Genomic DNA, 21,059 nt, shown 5'->3' on the forward strand with positions numbered 1-21,059 from the left:
GAGGTGAAGTTGAGCTAATGGTACTAGAAGACATACAGTAACCTCTCTTTTCTGCAGTGAATTTTCAGAAAGTTTTGAGTATATATTCCTTCAGAGAATAAACAAAACTGACAAACCTGTCATCAAGTGTAACTGGATAGACCCACTGTAAAAGATAATTACATCATAAGGATAAAAGAAAAATGTCAGAAGAAAAGGGAGTAGGGCAAAACCAAAACACCCAGACGGCTATTCCTGTGAATAAAGTTGTGGAAAGAGAAAAGAAACTGAGAAAGCTAATTCTGATATCTTTTTGAAGAGTGATGACAGCCTGGATGATGTACGTTATTTTGAAGTATTCTGGGACGATGACAAAATAGTTTTTAATGAAACGATAAATACACTTCTGTTATTAGTAAGAGTAATGTGATAGGCAAATGTCCAATTCCTCATATTGCTACTAGGGTGGGAAATATCAAATGAGGAAGCTGCTTTCTGTCTAATAGTTATCTTGATATTCATGGGAACAAAAGTACTGTGATTCTCTGTTGTGCATCTCTCATTTTTTATTAGTACCAATATATTAATTATAATTGTAAATAGTTCCCCACCACAGCTGGTTGACTTTATATTAATAAAAACAGAAAAAACAAGTAAAGAATTTTTATAGTTCACTCTGATGTAGATTCATACCATAAATATCCTACAAATCCCCCCCCCCCCCCCCAAAAAAAATCACACTTATACATATGTATCATGTTTTGGATTCACTGTGGCATTTTTAAGACCTCAATCTTCTGTTTTCAGTGTACATAATACTATAACATGTGTATCATATTCCAGACCAGCTGTAACATATTTAAGATTTTCAGTCCAAAAAAATGGTTCAAATGGCTCTGAGCACTATGGGACTCAACTTCTGAGGTCATTAGTCCCCTAGAACTTAGAACTAGTTCAACCTAACTAACCTAAGGACATCACACACATCCATGCCTGAGGCAGGATTCAAACCTGCGACCGTAGCGGTCTCGCGGTTCCAGACTGCAGCGCCTAGAACCACAAGGCCACTTCGGCTTATCAGTCCAGAAACTTACACAACATTTTTGTTTTTTCTAGTCGCATTTCTTGCTTTAAATAATTAAATACAGTATCATTTTAAAGTATTTTATACTTTCTAACACAAAATTTTTGCCTAACAGGTACTCTTTTTGTTTAATGCATACAAAAAATTATGTGATTTTGTATCATATTTAGGTCAGCTTAACCTATCATGAGTAATGTGTTTCCTTCAGTAGAAGAATGTGTAACCTTTCGTATAAATGTATTTTCTGCTCTCAGTAGTGCTTAGCATTACATTTATAGCATGGTATAATATATTAAAACTACAAAGATAAAAACTGATTTTCATTTTAAATACTTATTTTTTGGTGTAACAGACAAGGTGATAAATGTAAAGAAATTAACAAAAAATAGTTCTGCAAAATGGGTAATACATTATAATATTATGTACTGTACTGAACATGTGTGTGAGGTTTGATTAAAAAGTAATGGGAAATGTTTAATTTTCTGGAATTTATACGCCCATTTTTCAATTTTTTTAAAAATCTTGTTGGTACACATCTTCTTGATGTATGTTTGCATTTTCAAATGTTTTGAATATTAGTTTATACTGGACAGTAAAAATGTTATAAGTGTTTTTGAGAGCTCAGTGAACTCTTACTTTCAAAAAAGATGGATCAAAGAATTTGCATTTAATTTTGGTTGATAAATGGAATAACAAGAAATACTGCATTTGAATTTGTTGGCTGTGGCTTTTGGCTAATCTGCTATGTGTAAGACAAGAGTTTGCAAGTGGTACAAACATTTCAGTGAGGGTTGAGAAGACACTGAAGATGACTACTGCCCTGGACACCCTAACACATCAATTACTGATGACAATATGGAAGAAATAAACAAACTGGTCCTGGAAAGACACCAAATCACCATCAGAGACATTGCTAATGATGCTGGCATATCCTTCTGCTCATGTCAAGAAATTGTTTCAGACGTTTGGGGCATGAAACATGTAGCAGCAAAGTTTGTCCTAAAATTTGTGAATTTGGACCAAAAACAACATTACATAGACAATATTCAGTAATTGCTGAATAACATCGACAACGATTGAGAACTTGTAAAGAAGGTTATAACAGGTGATGAAACATTGAAATATATGGGTATGATGTTAAAACCAAGGCCCAGTTGTCCCAATGGAAATTTTCTGAAGAGACAAGACCAAAAATTTAGCCAAGTTTGATCACATGTCGAGGTTCTTCTCACTGTTTTATTTTATTGCAATGGGACAGTGTGTAATGGATTCCTGCAATAATGGATTATGCAATCAATAAGGAATACTACCTGGAAGTTATGCGCCATTTTCTTGAAGCAACCCAACAAAAATGACCAGAACTGCGGCAAAATCACTTGTGTAAATTGCATCACAATAAAGCTCCCACTCACACCTCAATGCTTGTTCATGATTTTTTGACAAAAAATAAAACCAATGTGTAGCCTCAGCTATCATACTCACTGGAAATTGCCCCCTGTGACTTCTTTCTATTCCTGAGACTGAAGAGAACCATGAAAGGACATCATTTTGCCACCACTGATGAGATAAAAACACAACTGCTGAAGGAGCTGAACACCATAATGAAAACCGAGTTCCAGAAGAGCCGTCAAGATTGGAAAAAGTGCTGGCACTTGTGTATTATATCTCTGGGGGATTAATTTCATGGGGAAAATGTTGATATTGACAAATAAATAAAGATTATTTAAGAAAAACCAAATGTCCCATTACTTTTTGATCACAACTCTTATGTTCTACAATAAAGTAGTTTTGTATTGACAAAAAAATTCACAATTACATCCACAGGAACAGTTATGGTAATAGTACATGTCTTCTTTTTTGGAGGTACATAACACTATCACATAAAGTAATCTGGAACTGCTAATAATTGAAAATACATAGATGCTGTTGTGGTTATCTGGAACTGCTTTTTGTGCTTTTAACAGCAATGATACATTACTAATTACTGGAATAATTTATTATCTCCAGAATTTTATGATGTTGAATTGTTTCTTAACATAACTGAGATACATACACTAATTAGGATGGGGTTCTCACGTCAAAGAGTTATATCTCTGTACAGTGCATAACTGAACTATATTACATTGAGTTAGGTGAAAAGAAACACCAATACTCAGAAAGCTTTTTGTAAGGACATATCTTTTATTTACACTTTCCATTGTTATTGGAATCTTGAAATCATAACGTATGATAAATTAAGGCTATGAATGAGTTTGCCAAAGGCTGCAATTAATATATTTCTGTTTTTATTATAATATGATTGATTTTGAGTTTTATAGGCTTATATACATCAAAGTTATGTATGGAGTGTGTATCTGAGCACTTTGTGAGTGGTATTGTATGAATCATTTGAAACTGAATGTAACAACAGGACAATTGATGATAGCAAGAGATGGTCCTAAGGTAAACATACCTACATTGATTTGATCTATATGTATCTAATACATCTAAAGATGAGGCTAGAAGCCTTGAAGCTGATCATGTTATAATAAAATTGATGATCATTTAATTGCAGTCTGAGGTAAATTCATTCTTACTCCAGTTCAACATATCATTTGTTTCAAAATGGTTTCCTGAGTTTTTTGATAAAAGTGATGTAATAGTCCCAGATCAAATGCCCCAGGAGGATTAATGATGAGGATGCTGACCAGTCTGGATGTGCTTTTAAGGTGGTTTCCCACATTCCCTTACGTGAATACTAGGCTGGTACCCAACTCCAGCCTCAGTTACACAATTTTCTAACATTTAGAAAACTATCACTCACTTTCACATGAATAACGCTGCATGTAGACAGTTGAGGTACACATATTCCATCCCTAGAGGGTGACAGGGTTGCAAAAGGAAGGGTATCTGGACACCTCTTACATTCACCATGCCAAATCTGTAAATAACCATGCCAACCCTGTGCCATTGTGGAAGAGAGGCGCCAAAAGAAGAAGGGAAAAAGAGAAACATTGATGAAAATAATACTGGAGATTTTATAAAATGGTTTTATTAAATGATTATTCCTTGTTGTTTGTCTTAATATAATGTCAAATCTGTATAAATATTGAACTGGTGTTAATCTTTTAATAGTCTATGATTCAACATCATGTGCTATTAATGTTACAGTGCTTGCAGTAGATGAAACTTTTTGTCTTCTGTTAATTTCCACATCATGAGATATAGTATTTTTTTGAGGTGCTTCTGCATGAATACTTTTCTTAACATCACAAATGTATTTATAACAAAAAGATGACAACCATTTTTCAGTAACTGCCTTCACTGCATGTCTAAAATTATTTCCAGACATGCAGTAAACAAAAAAGTTTATTGCAAAATTACATGAATATATAAAAAAGAAAAGACCACGTAGCCATTTGAGCAGCAGGGACTGCTTCTTCCTGAAAATAGAAAACATTTACATTTAGTGTTATACAGTTTCACAGGATTTTTTGTACATCAGTACTGAATGGTTATCAAAGAATGAGGAAAACAACACAAACACAATTAGACCATTTTAGCGAATCAGAATGGTGTGATACAACATGGAATACATCCATAATACTTTTTAATTCCTTCAACATTTTTATAGCATTTGTCATGCATTAAACTGCTTGTTTCCACCAGTGAATATTGTGGCAATTTTGCACAGAACCCCAGATTACCATTCTAAAACTGACTACAGATGTTCAGTATCATTCCTTTCACACAGTTGGGCGGGACCATGTACACAGTGCAAGTTTACACACATCTCTGTCAAATTAAATCCAAACACATCTATTAATGCAACTTTGTCTCACTAATGCTTCCCTTGTTTGAGACCAACATCTGAGCCGTAGTAAGCACTTGATACAGATTTTAATTATATTACATTGTATACAGTAACAGTAAAACCAAAGAAGTATAATAAGTCTGCAGTTCATACCTTCACAGAACTACACCTACACTCAACAATTTAAGGTAAATTACCTGATACATGAGTTTCTTTGGAAATCCTCTCATTTTGTTGTTCAGAATACTGTGAATGATGACACCTCATTCTGTACCACAATTTTCTCAGCATCTTTTGATTTCTAATGAATGACCATGGCATCAGTTACATTATGTTAATGTCCTCTTGGCAATGATCCTTAGTTTAGGTATTAGTAAACAGTTTTGGACAATCAGTTTATATAATTTATATTGGACTGTGACTGCAGAAACAGAGTGTTCAGCATGTTATATGAGTTTTGGTATCACATACATCATAATGCCTACATCATAATTTGGGGAAATCTTCTTTAGATAGCTTTTTCTGGGGACTTGTTTTTGTCCATTATTTTTATTTGTTACTGATGTCTCACCACAATGATGCCATCATCTTTGAAATTGTTCTCAGGACATCCAACATACTGACAGTTTAAGTGTCCTTTCAACTTACATAATGAGCAGGACTGGCATAATGCCGAAGTGACCTAACTGGCTGCTGGAGGTGACAAGCTGAGAAGAGAGGAGCACAAGTGCAACATGTGGGTGCAGGGTGTATCATAATTAGTAACAAAAACTGACATGGATTAAAGTACTCAATATGGAAGCAAAATTACCTTACACATTGCATTGAAAATGACCCATTTGTGAGATCATTGTGAATGTGTGGTTATGAGCTGCCACTGACTTCAGCATCAGATACCACCTAGTTAGTATCACTTATTTGAAAGGTAAACTTTTCAATCAGGTCCCTATCTAACTGGACTCTTATTTTACTCAATACCCTTAACAAGTAATATAATACTGCTTGGGCATAGAACATCTTATAATTTAGATACATTTGTACTTGCTAAAGAAAGACTTCATACGCTGTCCTTGGATTTGGATCCAATGCTGCAGCCATCTGTTCTTTCAAAGATCTTTAGATCATCCATTAAACTTGAGAGCACAGTACAATTTGCTTCTCCAGTTCTTCAATTTTATCAATGAAACTGTTGTGCACTTCACTTTTGACATGACCCTGGGCAAAAATATTAGAGAACTGAGATAAAGTGATGCTTGAGGCCAAGGCACAGCACCTGCTGCCCTACCCATCTCAGCGCATGGTCACATGACAGATGTTGTCCTACATTTGCAGAAAAATGTGCTTTTCCCACATCATGCATGTACCTCAATACCAAATTATACACCATGAGTGAGATTTGAGACCAGTTAGTTGAGAACTTGTTTTTATTTTATTTTTATTTTATACATCTAGTTATGTAGGACCAAAGTGAAGAACAAATCTCCATGGTCATGGAATGAATCTGCAGATGTAATTAATATCAGAAATGTTAATAAGACTTACAAGAGTCCTATGTTGATGACAAGCTTATAATCAAGAATTTAACACAGGTGTGAACCAAGAGGAAATTCTTCTGTTTAGACTTGAAAGTGGAAGGATTACCGTTTAGAGCTTTTAATTCTTGTGGTAGCTAATTGAAAATAGATGCAGCAGAATACTGCATGCCTTTCTGCACAAGAGTCAGAGAGATGCAACGCAAATGTAGAGTGGATCCTAGGGTTAAATGATTGAAAGTGACCAGTTCTTGGGAAGAAGCTCATATTGTTACTAACAAATGACTTTGAAAACTACACTGAGCGACAAAGAAACTGGTATAGGCATGCTTATTCAAATGTGTAAACAGACAGAATACGGCACTGTTGTTGGCAAGACCAATATAAGACAACAAGTGTCTGGTGCAGTTGTTAGATTGGTTGCTGCTGCTACAATGGCAGGTTATCAACATTTAAGTGAGTATAAAGGTGGTGTTATAGTCGGCGAACTAGCGATGGGAGACAGCATCTCTGAGGTAGCGATGAAGTGAGGATTTTCCCATTCAACTATTTCATGAGTGCACCGTGAATATCAGGAATCCAGTAAAACATCAAATCTCTGACATCACTGTGGTCGGGACGAGACCAACGACAACTGAAGATAATCATTCGAGGTGACAGCATTGCAACCCTTCCACAAATTGCTGCAGATTTCAGTGCTGGCCCACCAAAAAGTGTCAGTGTGCAAACCATTCAACGAAACATCATTGATATGGGTTTTCGGACCCAAAGGCCCACTCATTTACCCTTTATGAATGCACAACACAAATATTTACACCTCACCTGGGCCCATCAACATTAACATTGGACTTTTGATTACTGGAAACATGTTGCCTGGTCAGACAAGTCTTGTTCCAAATTGTATTGAGCAGATGGATGTGTATCGATATGGAGACAACCTCATGAATCTATTGACCCTACATGTCAGCATGGGACTATTCAAGCTGATGAAGGCTCTGTAATGGTGTGCATGCATGTCAGCATGGGACTATTCAAGCTGATGAAGGCTCTGTAATGGTGTGGGTCATGTGCAGTTGGACTGATATGGCTTCTGCTGGCCACCAAAGTCCCCAGACATGAACATTATTGAGCATATCTGGGATGCCTTGCAATGTGCTGTTCAGAAGAGATCTCCACCCTCTCTTTTTCTTATGGATTTATGGACAGCCCTGCAGGATTCATGGTGTCAGTTCCCTCCAGCACTACTTCAGACATTAATCGAGCACATGCCACGTCACATTGCGGCACTTCTGCATGCTCGTGGTGGTCTTACACAATATTAGGCAGGTGTTCCAGTTTCTTTGGCTCTACACTTGTAACACCAACTGGTAGGTACAATGCAAACTCTTGGGATTTTATTGTTCCATTCATGCATCAATCATATTCCTAGATGTAATACTTCATGAAACCTGGAATTCTGAGAATCAATGAGTAATTTATAGTAGCCATACATTTTGCAACGGAATTTCCAGTATGGAATAACAACTATATGAAAAGGATAGACTGCTACTCACTACAGAGACGAGGCATTAAATTGTGGATAGACACAGTGAAAAAGACTGCTAAAATATAATTAAAATATTTGGACTTTTGGACACAGTCCTTTTTGTGAAGTGGAAAACACACACACACACACACATTCATACAAGCACAATACACACACATGACCAATGTCTCTGAACACTTGGGCCATGTGTGTGTGATTTGCACTTGTGTGAATGGGTGTACATTTTCTACTTTGAAAAAAGGACTTTGCTGGAAAGCTCAAATATTTTAGCTATACTTTAGCAGTCTTTCACTGTACCTGTCCACAACTCATTGCCTCTTCTATGTGATGAGTAGTAGTTTATCATTTCCCTATTGTTGAAACCCCTTATATTTTGGTGTTGTATGCTAATTCCTTCATTGCTTTGATATTGACCTTTTTTGGAAAGTAGAGAGAGACTTCTCTTAAAGAGGAATACCTATGATCCAATTTTAACCAGAAAGAAATGCAGCTTCAACAACAATTACTAGAGGGGTTTTCTCATGAGTAATCCCAACACCCTACACTACATTCTCACCTATAAAATTTGTCATTTCCTTCCCATACTTATTGGCATGCAGACCATTCCTAGTGAAAGACAATCTATTGATAGACTCATCTGGCACTACTGCAATGTTCCCTCCAACATTACTGCCTTCTCAACCTCCATGTTAATACACTTAAATTTACATCAGATGCTAAAATGTTTCATTGTTTCAGAAATATCTTTCTTGCTACTGCCAGTCTTCATTTAATTTGCTTCCTACATTATACATTGTCAGTTACTTTGCCGCACAAATAACCAACCTCATCTACTGCTATTACTGCCTCATTTCCAAATCTAATTCCATCAGCATGATCTGATGTAGAATGAGGTGACAAAAGTCATGGGATAGTGGTATGTACATATACAGACGGCAGTGCATTGACAAACCTGTCATTTGTAACCAGGTGATTCATGTAAGAATGTTTCTGAAATAATTATGATCGCAAAATCAGAATTAACAGTCTTTGAACATGGAATGATAGGTGGAGCTAGATGCACGGAACAATTCATTTTAAAAATCGTTAAGGAATTCCATATTATGAGATTCACAGAATAGAGAGTATGCCAAAAATACTACATTTTAGGCATTACCTCTCACCCTTGACAATGCAGTGGCTGATGGCCTTCACTTAACAACCACAAGCAGCAGTGTTTCCATAAAATTGTCAGTGCTAACAGACAAGCAACATTACATGAAATAACCACAGAAATCAATGTGGGACTTATGATGAACATATCCAGTAGGACAATGTGGTGAAATTTGCATTAATGGGCTATGGCAGCAGACAACTGACACGAGTGCCTTTGTTAACATCAACGGCAGTGGCTGGGCTCATGATCATATCAGTTGAACCCTGGACGACCAAAAACCTGTGGCGTGGTCAGATAAGTCCTGATTTCAACAGGTAAGAGCTATGGTAGGCTATGAGTGTGCCACAGACCCCAAGAAGCCACGGACCAAAGTTGTCAACAAGGCACAGTGGAAGCTGGTGGTTGTTCCATAATGATTTTGGCTGTGTTTACGTGGAATATACTGGGTCCTCTGATCCAACTGAACTGATTATTGACTGTAAATGGTCATGTTCAGCAACCTGGAGACCATTTGCAGCCATTAATGGACTTCCTGTCCCCAAACATTGATGGAATTTTTATGGATGACAGTGTACTATGTCACCAGCAACAATTGCTCACAATTGGTTTGAAGACCATTCTGGACCATTCAAGCAAATGACCTGGCCTCCTTGATTATCTGATATGAATGCCATTGAACAAAATTTATGGGACATAATTGAAGGGTCAGTCCGTGCACAACACCCTGCATTGGCAACACTTTTGCAATTATGAATAGCTACAGAGGTAGCATGACTTGATGTTTCTTCACGGGACTTGCAACAGCTTGTTGATTCTGTGCCACATCATGTTGCTGCACTTTACCAGGCAAAAGGAGGTCTTGACTCTTTCCACATCCCAGAGACTCCTCTCCAAGGGATCCATGGAAAACGATAGAAAAAAAGGGGGGTTATCCCATGACTTTTCTTACCTCAGTGTAACTGATAATTGATCTATATTGCATTACCCTTGTTTTAGTTTTGATGATGCACATTTATAACCTCTTTTCTAGATGGTATTCATTCTGTTCAACTGATCTTCGAAGATGTCACCATCTCTGACAGAATTACAATGTTATCAGCAAGCCTTAAAACTTTCATTTCTTCTCTCTGAACATTAATTACCTTTCAAATTTCTCCATGACTTCCTTTATAGATTCCTCAATTACAGACTGAATAACATCAGGGATAGGCTACAAACTTATCTTGTTTCTGTTTCATGTCTTTTTAGTCCTATAACTGCAGTCTGGTATCTGCACTAGTTGTAGATATTCTTTGGCTAACCATATTTCATCTTTGGTACCATCAGAACTTCAAAGGGTGTGTTTCGGTCAACATCTTCAAAAGCTTACCTAAAATCTACAAATGGTATTAATGTGGATATCCCTTTGTTTTGGTCTAAGTCTCTTTATTAATAAGTAATGCATAACTTAAGAGAATATCTCGATGCTGTCACAACAAAAAGCAAACTTCGCATAAGAATAGGCAATGTTGCCCCATCACAACATGCTGTTTTTTGTAATATGGATGTTTTCAGTATTTTTATAACCATACATATTTAGGAAACAGATAAGGAGCTAGACATTTACTACTGTACCATTTTATGTATTCCACAGTGTAGCTTTGTGATGGTCTGTGCACTCTCCAGTAGAGATCAATACTGCCAACTATTCCAATTGGCAACAGAAGTACAACATAAACTGTAGAAACCATTATCAGCAGCTTTGTAAGTTTACATGTATCTGGACCTGGACTGTAATTTGTTTCTGAAACAAATTATCTTCATTTAATTTATAGTTTCATTAGTAAAGTCAAAGACCTTATACTATAGAATGCTTGGCAAGCTTAATTTTATAAAATTTTATTTGGTATGCATATTCAATGGATCTGTACATGCGAGCGATTTGCCTGGATGTGGAACGTGTGAATACAATTGTACGAATACAATTAATGCTACAGAATAGAAATATAATACAATGATATAGATATTAATAAGTATCACTTTTTCTCATTTACAAGCTGTCATTTAACTAGTATAGCAGTTCACTCTGTAACATTATAACTATAACATTAACACCAACACTATATCATTAACATAATATTGTATCATCCATCTAATAACTAAGAGATTAAGAACATCTATTATTAAGGGAGTGTATTATTTCTGGAAAAGAATTCATATAAGGAGTACAGTAATGGTCAAGCAGGTATTTTTTTTAATGTAGGTACCTTTGAACAGTGTTCCATTTTATCTTGTACATTAGGCAATGCATTAAAAGTCTTTAAATCAGCATGCTTTACTCCCTTCTGTACAAGTGATGATTTTTTTAGTTCAACATGTAGATCAGCTTTACCTCTAGTATTGTAGTTATGGTATGAACAATATGTTTCATACTGAGCATAGTCTTTATTAACAACATTCATCAGAGAGTATATGTAATGACACGTTGTAGCCAGTATACCTAACTTTTTTTTTTTCCTGGTGAATTACCCCAGAAGATTAAAGGGACACATGCTGTTCCCAGTTGAGCCTACTGTCAGTGTGAATCCCTAGGAATTTAGTGGAGTGCACCTGTTCTAGTTCCTGGTTGTCATGAACAATTGCTGTATTTTCGGGAGTTTTATTTTTGTGTGGAACTGTATAGAACTGTATAAAATTAGTTTTTTATTATTAACTGAAAGAGAATTAATTGAAAACCAAGCTATAACTTCTCTGAGTATATCACTAACATTAGTGTCCAGATCAGCAGTAGACTTACCATCTACTACAATGCTTGTATCATCAGCAAACATTGTGAATTCACATTTTTTATTAATGGACAGGGGTAAATCATTAACATATATTAAAAACAGCAAGGGTCCAAGGACAGACCCGTGGGGAACTCCATGCTGTATTTTGCCCCATTCCAAATACACTAAATTGGAAGATCCTTTGTTGCCACCATTTAGAACCACCTTTTGTTTCCTGTCTTCAAGATATGATTTTAGCCAGTTATCTATAGGCCCATTGATTCCATAATGATAGGCCTTCTCCAACAGTATCTTGTGGTTTACACAATCAAAGGCCTTGGAAAGATCACAGAAGACACTAACTGGTGACTTATTACTATTAATAGACTCCAAGACATCATTTGTGAGTGAGTATATGGCATGCTCCGTAGAAATCCCTTTTTGAAAGTCAAACTGTTTATCGTTAATAATATTAAGTTTATCAAGATGTGCTGCTATCCTGTTATACACTGCCTTTTCAAGAATCTTTGAAAACGTTGTTAAGAGAAAGGCAGGGTGATAATTTTTGACATCTGTAGCATTGCCAGACTTGAAAAGAGGTCTCACAATGGCATATTTCATTCTATCTGGAACAACTCACTCATAAAGAGATGGGTTGCAAATGTGAGCAAGTACTACACTTACATAATTCTGCAGGCCTTCAACAGTTTACTAGAGATGTTATCCATACCTGAAGATCCTTTACATTTCAACGAGTGAATTATTTTTTAAAATTTCATTAACAGTTATGGGTGGTACATTTATATCACTAAAACTTTGTGGGAGGTTAAGTTTCAGAATATCTGCAGCTTCCCTTAGATCGCCACTGCAATCTATTTTAGAAGTGACAGTTAGAAATTGGTTGTTAAATGTGTCTGCTATCTGTTTACTATCAGTTATTTCCAAATCATTGAGTTTTAGGACAACAGTTATTACGTTGTCAGATGGTGCAGTACCTGTTTCCCTCCTTATTACAATCCAAATCGTTCTGATTTTATTATTTGAACAATTAATTTCAGATTCTATTCACATACCGGATGATCAAAAAGTCAGTATAAATTTGAAAACTGAATAAATCACGAAATAATGTAGATAGAGAGGTATAAACTGACACACATGCTTGGAATCACATGAGGTTTTATTAGAACGAAAAAAATACCAAAGTTCAAAAAATGTCCGACGGATGGCGCTTCATCTGATCAGAATAGGAATAATTAGCATAACAAAGTAAGACAAAGCAAAGATGATGTTCCTTACAGGAAATGCTCAATATGTCCACCATCATTCTGTGAACAGCCTGTAAACCATGTCTGGAGGCATTGGCGTCGGATGTTGTCTTTCAATCACGATACAGCTGTGACTTCAGGTAACCCCAAAAGCCAATAATCGCACGGACTGAGGTCTGGGGACCTGGGAGGCCAAGCATGATGAAAGTGGCGGTTGAGCACACGATCATCACCAAACGACATGTGCAAGAGATCTTCCACACATCTAGCAATATGGGGTGGAGCACCAACCTGCATAAACATGGTACGTTCCAGCAGGTGTTTATCAGCCAGGCAGGGGATGATGTGATTCTGTAACATATCAACGTACCTCTCACCCGTCATGGTAGCAGTTACAAAACCAGAATTACGCACTTACTCGAAGAAACTGCATTTGTTAGCGGACCTTTACCCATTTGAATCCCTTTCCTATAGCGATAGGATTGTATTGCTGAACCAGCACATTCCCCATTCTGATAATATAGCTTCACTAGAAGCACCTATTGAGGTAACATCAACATGCTGCGACTGTTGGCACATCTGATTCTCTCTCTCATTACAGCTCCTTTTATACACAATTGTCATGCACAGTCACTGATGTTTTGCTGTCCAGTGCCATCTGTCAGACATTTTGTGAACTTTGTTTTTTTGGTTCTAATAAAACCCCATGACATTCCAAGCACGTGTGTCAATTTTTACCTCTCTATCTACATTATTCCGTGGTTTATTAAGTTTTCAAATTTATACTGTCTTTTTGATCATCCTGTACTTTTAGATATTTTAATGACTTTAGTTAAAATTTTACAGTATGTCCTATAATTGTTCATCTGGAGGGGATTATCAGCATGATAACTGAATAGTTGCAACTGTTTACTCGCAAAATGTCACAATATCAAATAAAAGTTTATGTGATTACTTTGTTAACATGCTGCTTATCCTACAACATACAGTTTTAAGAGTGGGGAAGCTACCATGTATAATAAGTTAAGAAAAAAAAGGAATTTCTAACATTAAAAGACATATAACAAATATGAACTAATCTAGATGCTAAGATAAAATAACAAAAGTTAAATGCATTCCAAAAGCAAGTGAGGTACTAACTGTGCCAATGTGTAGTATCTGGTTTAATGGCCCCTCAAGTTAAAGTTATAAAAGAATGAATAGGTAGCATGCTAGTGAATGACAACATATAACTCTTTCCAATGAATTACCATGAATTCCAGTGAATATCCAATAAAATCAGTTTCAAGTGAATACCTATCTGCAAGAAGGGTAGCAGAAGTGATCGATGAAATTACTGTCCAATATCCATGATATCCATTTGTTATAGAATCTTAGAACATATTCCAAGCCCAAACATAATGAGGTACATTGAACACAATGACCCCCTCTGTGCCAACCAGAAAGGATTTTGGAAATATCAGTTACATGAACCCCAACTTGTACTTTGCCCATATGATGACTGAAATGAATGAAATTCGCGAGTGTGTTAGTTCCAGTAATAAATGTAAATTTAATGAAGAAAAGTGTGCATTTTGCAGAAATGTCGGTTGGTATTGTGACCAGTTAAGTATTACGTGTTATATTGTGTTAAAAGTATCTGAAAAAAACTGTGATGCATCTATAAACTGTGAAAAAGAAACCATGTTGACGATCGGTAAACAGAACAGCATGAGTTCCGCAAATAAAAGCAAACAATCCGAAGTTTGTGTGAAGTGTAAGAAGTTCGACGTATTTAGTGATGGGAAGTGCATCTCTTGTTATTTAATTATGAAGGTGGTAGTAAAAAATGAGAAACTCAGTGTTTGCTTAGCATCAACTTCATCATACAGCCACGAAATTGCGCTTCAAGAAATAACAAACAGCAAACTATGCTCATGCAGAAAGAAAGTCATTAAAGGTATTATGTGCTTTAAGTGTAAAATTGTTTATCATTATAACTGTGCAAAGGTGGACTCAAAACAAGAGATATGGAAATGTGATAATTGCGTAAAAGTGGGCACTATAGACAGCAAGGAAGAAATAATTTCCGTGTTGTTAGAAGAACTGCAAAGACTGAAAGCTGAAAATGTCACATTGTCTGCCAGAAGTCAACAGAACAAAAGTGAATCCCAAGACGAGAGCACAAATTGTCACCAGCCCAAGAAGATACCAAAACATCTCGTTTCTCAGCAGTTATATCATCTGAATACAAGCAACCGTTTTAGTGCCTTAAGTGATAAAATTGATGAAAGAGAGAAATCTACTCAGGTGGTAGGACGAGACAATGTTCCTAAAAATTCGACAAAAAGACCAATTGAGAGTCAGCCAACGAATAAGATTTTATTACTATCGGACAGTCATGGCCGAAACTGTGCATCATTGCTAAATGAATTTTTGAAACCCAAGTACTACACATCATCTGTTGTTAAACCAAATGCATGCCTCAGTGGTGTAGTTGAAGGGGCATCAGATCTTACTAGTGATTTCAATTTGGACGATGCAGTTATTATCCTTGCAGGAATAAATGACATTCGTAAGAAAAACAACTTTATTCCAGACTTAGAAAAGTTGACTGCAGCACTTGATCATACAAAGCTATTGTTATGTACCGTTCCCTACTGTTATGACAAGCCAGAAGTCAACGAAACAGTGTACAAATTTAATGAATATATAATGAATTTGTCATCTAATTTTGTTAATGTGAAAGTAATTGATGTCAATTTATTCTTGCAAAGGCCTGATTACACTAATCATGCACTACACCTGAACAAAACAGGAAAGCTCAGACTGTGCAGGAACATTGCTTCATCAGTATCAAACCCATGGAAACAGTGTGATGTAGTAAAAACACTTACAACCAGCTCTGCAAGAAAGGTCAGATTTTGTACCGGTACTGTAGAAACCAATTCATGCCAAGATAGACAGGGAACCAATGTGAATACAAGAAACAGATGTATAGCTGTGTCTCACCCTGTCACTGCCAATGACATATTAATACCATATGATGAAGTTCCACCCAAAGAACCTCAAGGACTGGAAAATAATTCCGATGCAGTATCTCCAAGGATAAAAGGTAATCCCTGATTTTCTACGAGAGAAAGAAGAATTCCAAAAAGAAACAGTGATTTTTTATGGCCAGCACCCACCCGACCTCGCCAAGGACATCTAGTGAACAAATCTCCAGCTGCGACATAGGTCTTAATGTATCCAACACAGTTTTGAGTGCAACGGGGACAAACGGTGTTAATGGACAAGCAGACCAGCTGAAGGACAGTAGAGATAGCTATAAGAATCTTATTATTCTTCATCAAAATATCAGAAGTCTCAAAAGTAAATTAGAGTTTTTATCTGTAAATTTAGGGGACATGGACACTGTTGACTGTCCTCATGTTTTATGCCTTACTGAGCATCATGTAACAGTTGGAATTGATGGTCTGCAGCTTGATGGGTATGATCTAGCTACTCATTACTGCAGAACAAGTAAGGAGAAAGGTGGTGCTGTAATTTATATAGACAGTAAAATCATTTATAAATCTTTAGATCTAAGTAAGTATTGTGTAGATCAACATTTTGAAGTTTGCGGGACTGAAATTTCTGCAAAGGACATGTTACTTACTGTGCTTGCAATTTACAGAGCTCCAGCAGGGAAGTTTTGCATCTTTATGAATAAGTTAGAATCTCTTTTGACCAAATTGTTCTCTAAAACTAGAAATTTAATAATTGTAGGTGACTTTAATGTCAACTTCTTAACTGATAACAACCTCAAAACTGACCTGGACCACTTAATGAATTCTTACAACTTGGCTGCGATGGTTACCTGGCCCACTAGAGTTACAGAAAATTGCAAGAGCCTTCTAGATAATATTTTCATTGACAAGAATAGAGTCAACAGTGCTAGTGTGAGCAAAGTAATTTATGGCCTGTCTGACCATGATGGACAACTTCTGAAAGTAAATAACATCAGTTTGTGCAATAAAATCTCCCACACCTATAGGTCCTATAGATGTATAAACACTGAAACTGTGTCTGCCTTTAACGACTATTTGTCGCAGATAGATTGGGAGCCAGTGTACAGCACATCAGATGTTAATGATAAATTTAACCTTTTTTTAAATGAATTTATATCTGTATTTGAAATGGCTTTCCCAAAAAAAACTGTCAGAAAGAACAATGAGGTTTCTTCCAGTAAACCATGGATTACTGTAGGTATAAAAATTTCTTGCAGGACTAAGAGGGAGTTACATGCCTCACTAAGAGTATCAAATGATCCCCTTGAAAGGTCTCATTATAAGTTATATTGTAAAATTTTAAAAAGGTTGATAAACAAATCCAAGAGCTTGTATATTAAGTCTGAAATTGATAAATCTGAGAACAAAATAAAAGCAGTTTGGAATGTTATAAAGAGAGAGTGTGGCAAGAGTAACAAGAATGTTAATACCACAGAGATAAGCTATAAGGATGAGGTTATTCATAATCCTGTAACAGTTTCCAACATATTCAACAATCACTTCATAACTGCAGCAGAACAAGTAGGTTGTAACGGTTCCTTAAATGCTGCTACGCATTTATTACACAGAGCTAACCCTAACACGTATGACCCAATTTGTATTGCCCCAGTTACTATTACTGAAGTTAAAAATACCATCAAGGCCTTAAAAAATAAAAATTCCACTGGTATTGACAACATTTCACCAAAAATACTGAAGCATTGTAGTGACCACATATGTCAAGTCCTGTGTCACATTTTTAATGAGTCTATCCAGCAAGGTGTTGTCCCAGAGAGATTAAAGCTTGCCATTGTGAAACCACTTTTCAAGAAGGGTGACAAAACTAATTTATCTAACTACCGTCCAATATCACTACTAAGTAGTTTCTCAAAAGTATTAGAGAAACTAATGTATACAAGAATTGTAGAACATCTTAACAGCCACAACATACTCAACAGAAACCAGTTTGGTTTCCAAAAAGGTAGATCAACTGAGCAGGCTATTTTTTCTCTCACAAATGAAATTTTAGAGTCAATAAATAATAAAATGTCACCTATTGGAATTTTTTGTGACTTGTCTAAGGCCTTTGACTGTGTGGACCACAACATTCTCTTACATAAGGCTAATTTTTATGGCTTGCGAGGTAGCATTGGTAGATGGATAGAATCATATCTGCAAAACAGAAAACAGAAGGTGATAATTAATGGTGCCAATGATAGTCCCATTTCTTGTGATTGGGGCACATTAAAGTGTGGTGTGCCTCAGGGGTCCATCCTAGGACCTTTGCTTTTCCTTATCTTCATCAATGATCTCCCACTTTGCACAGACACCGAGTGTAAATTTACTCTTTTTGCCGATGACACCACTATTCTGCTTGAAAGTCGAACTAACAGTGACCTAGAAAATAAATGTAATGCTGTACTCGTTGACATCCTACACTGGTTTAAGTGCAACGGACTAACTCTAAACATTCAGAAAACTCAGTATATGCAATTTCACACATCTCAACAAGAAAATGAAGTATGCCACTTAAACTGTGGTAACCAAAATATACTACACTGTGAATCATCTAAGTTCTTGGGCATTCTAATTGATGGCAAGCTGAACTGGTCTGAGCATATCTTAGACCTACATAGAAGGCTCAGTGTGGCAACTTATGCTCTGCGTGTAATCACCCCCATTGGTGATGAGGACGCTACTAAAGCTGCCTACTTTGGTTATTTTCATTCTATCATGTCGTATGGCATAATATTTTGGGGCAACAAGCCTTTAGCCAAAAAAATATTTACTGCACAGAAGAGAGCTGTTAGAATCATGAGTGGTGTTCATCCAAGATATTCTTGCAGAAGTCTGTTTCATAAGTTACAAATATTAACACTTACCTCTCAATTCATATTTTCTTTGATGATTTTTGTTTCTAACAACCTATCTCTTTTTAAAACTAATAGTGAATGTCATGATCATAATACTAGGTCTAAAAATGATCTACACAGGGATCTGAAACATTTAAGTCTTGTTCAGAAAGGTGTTCATTATTCAGCCACAAAAATTTTCAACTCCCTTCCATCAAGTATTAAAGATCACATTAATGTCTTACCTACTTTTAAATGTAAATTGAGAGAATACCTAATGGTAAATTCCTTCTATTCTCTTGATGAGTATCTACAGATAAAGCAATGATTTTTTATACTGATAAAAATTTGTTTGCTATAGATCACATTAACTGTTTAATTTGGAAAATGTACTATATTTCCTTTTTAGGTATTGTTTTATATTACTTGAGCTATACCTTTGATTTGATTTTAACCTACAAACTTATTCATAATCTTATGGTACATTTTTGTCATTTTATATATGTGTATTATTTGTTTAATTTGGAAAATGTACTATATTTCCTTTTTAGGTATTGTTTTATATTACTTGAGCTATACCTTTGATTTGATTTTAACCTACAAACTTATTCATAATCTTATGGTACATTTTTGTCATTTTATATATGTGTATTATATCTGTTGTATGTAATCATGACTCATTCCACATCCTTGTGATTTATCACAATACGGATTAATGGAATACGAAATAAATAAAATAAATAAATAAATGAAATCAAGACATCAAGGCCATCAGGTAGATACAGTATTTCTGTTTCCAAAAAGCATTTCTCATTATCAAACCGAAACTTATTAGTATTATCAAAAGTATGATCACATGGGGTATCAAGTGAAATTTGTGACTTTATTGAGAATTCTTTGTAGAGAGGGTGCAGCAAGTAACATTGGATGGAGAGTCATTGACAAATGTAGACATAACTTTGGGTGTATCACAGAGATGTGAGTTGGGCCCATTGTTGTTCATGCTGTTTATTCATGACCTTGTGGACAATATTAATACTAACTTTCGATTTTTCTAAGATGATGTCATTACCTACAATAAAGCACAGACTGAATGAAGCTGCACAAACATTTAATCTGGTCTTAATAAGATTACAGTTAGTGCTCAGATTGGCAACTTGCTTCAAATGTTCAGAAATATCAAAATGTGCACTTCACAAAATGAAAGAAAATAGTAACCTATGACTGCAGTATCTATGAGTCACAGGCGAAATTAGTAAATTCACACAAATACCTGGGTTCGGACATGAAATGGAATGATCACTTACGCTCACTTAAGTGTAAATTGGGCACCAGACTTTGATTTATGGATAGAATACTAGAGCAATGCAATCAGTTTACAAAGGACTTGGCTTACAAATCACTCATGTTACCCATCCTAGAATATTGCTCAAATGTCTTGGACTCCTACCAAATACTGGATACTGAACATATATAAAGAAGGGCAGCATGAATGATCACAGGTTTGTATGACCCAGAGGAGTATGTTACAGATATTTTGAAATAACTGGCACACACTTGAAGTTGGACATAAACTATCCTGAGACAGAATCCTTACAAAGTTTCAAGAACAAGCTTTAAATGGTGGCTTTAGGAATATACAAACCCATTACATATCACTCCCATAGGGATTGTGAAAACAATATTGGATCAATTATAGCACACACCAGTCATTCTTCACATGCTCTATACATGACTGGAAAGAGGAAAAAACTTATAACTGGTAAAATGGGATGCATACTCTGCCATGAACTTCACAGTGGTTTGCAGAGTACAGATGTAGGTGTAGAAATAGAACTGTTGTGGAATGCAGACAGAATATTATACACAGGAAAATGACACACAGTTGTTACAAGTTTGATCTGACTGCACCCAATTATAATCTGTAGACTGTAGCAAATCTTCTACTTAATGTATTTTTCTAAGTGCTAAAAGAAAGTAGCATGTTGCATACAACAAGCAGAGTGTAAAAATTGTTGCCCCTTTTGTCTTATTGATGTCCAGAAGTATTGTCTGCAGATATATTCATGACAATGATCTGTATGCCAGGAAACTACC

The 21,059-nt window shown here is 35.9% G+C and overlaps 1 protein-coding gene across 1 annotated transcript in view; it reads right to left on the reverse strand.

Annotated features, from left to right (window-relative positions):
* Positions 1 to 4,073: 4,073 nt before the first annotated feature.
* The window catches only part of LOC126299349 (uncharacterized), a 353,572-nt gene continuing 336,586 nt past the window's right edge, over positions 4,074 to 21,059 (reverse strand). Inside the window, exons 7-8 of the mRNA XM_049991202.1 lie at positions 10,705 to 10,873; positions 4,074 to 4,485 (exon numbers count right to left, since the gene is read on the reverse strand). Coding sequence (XP_049847159.1) covers positions 4,179 to 4,485; positions 10,705 to 10,873 — 476 coding nt within the window. The 3' untranslated portion in view covers positions 4,074 to 4,178. The remainder of the gene's footprint in view (positions 4,486 to 10,704; positions 10,874 to 21,059) is intronic.

Source organism: Schistocerca gregaria, chromosome X, assembly GCF_023897955.1.
Source record: "Schistocerca gregaria isolate iqSchGreg1 chromosome X, iqSchGreg1.2, whole genome shotgun sequence".
NCBI lineage: Eukaryota > Metazoa > Arthropoda > Insecta > Orthoptera > Acrididae > Schistocerca > Schistocerca gregaria.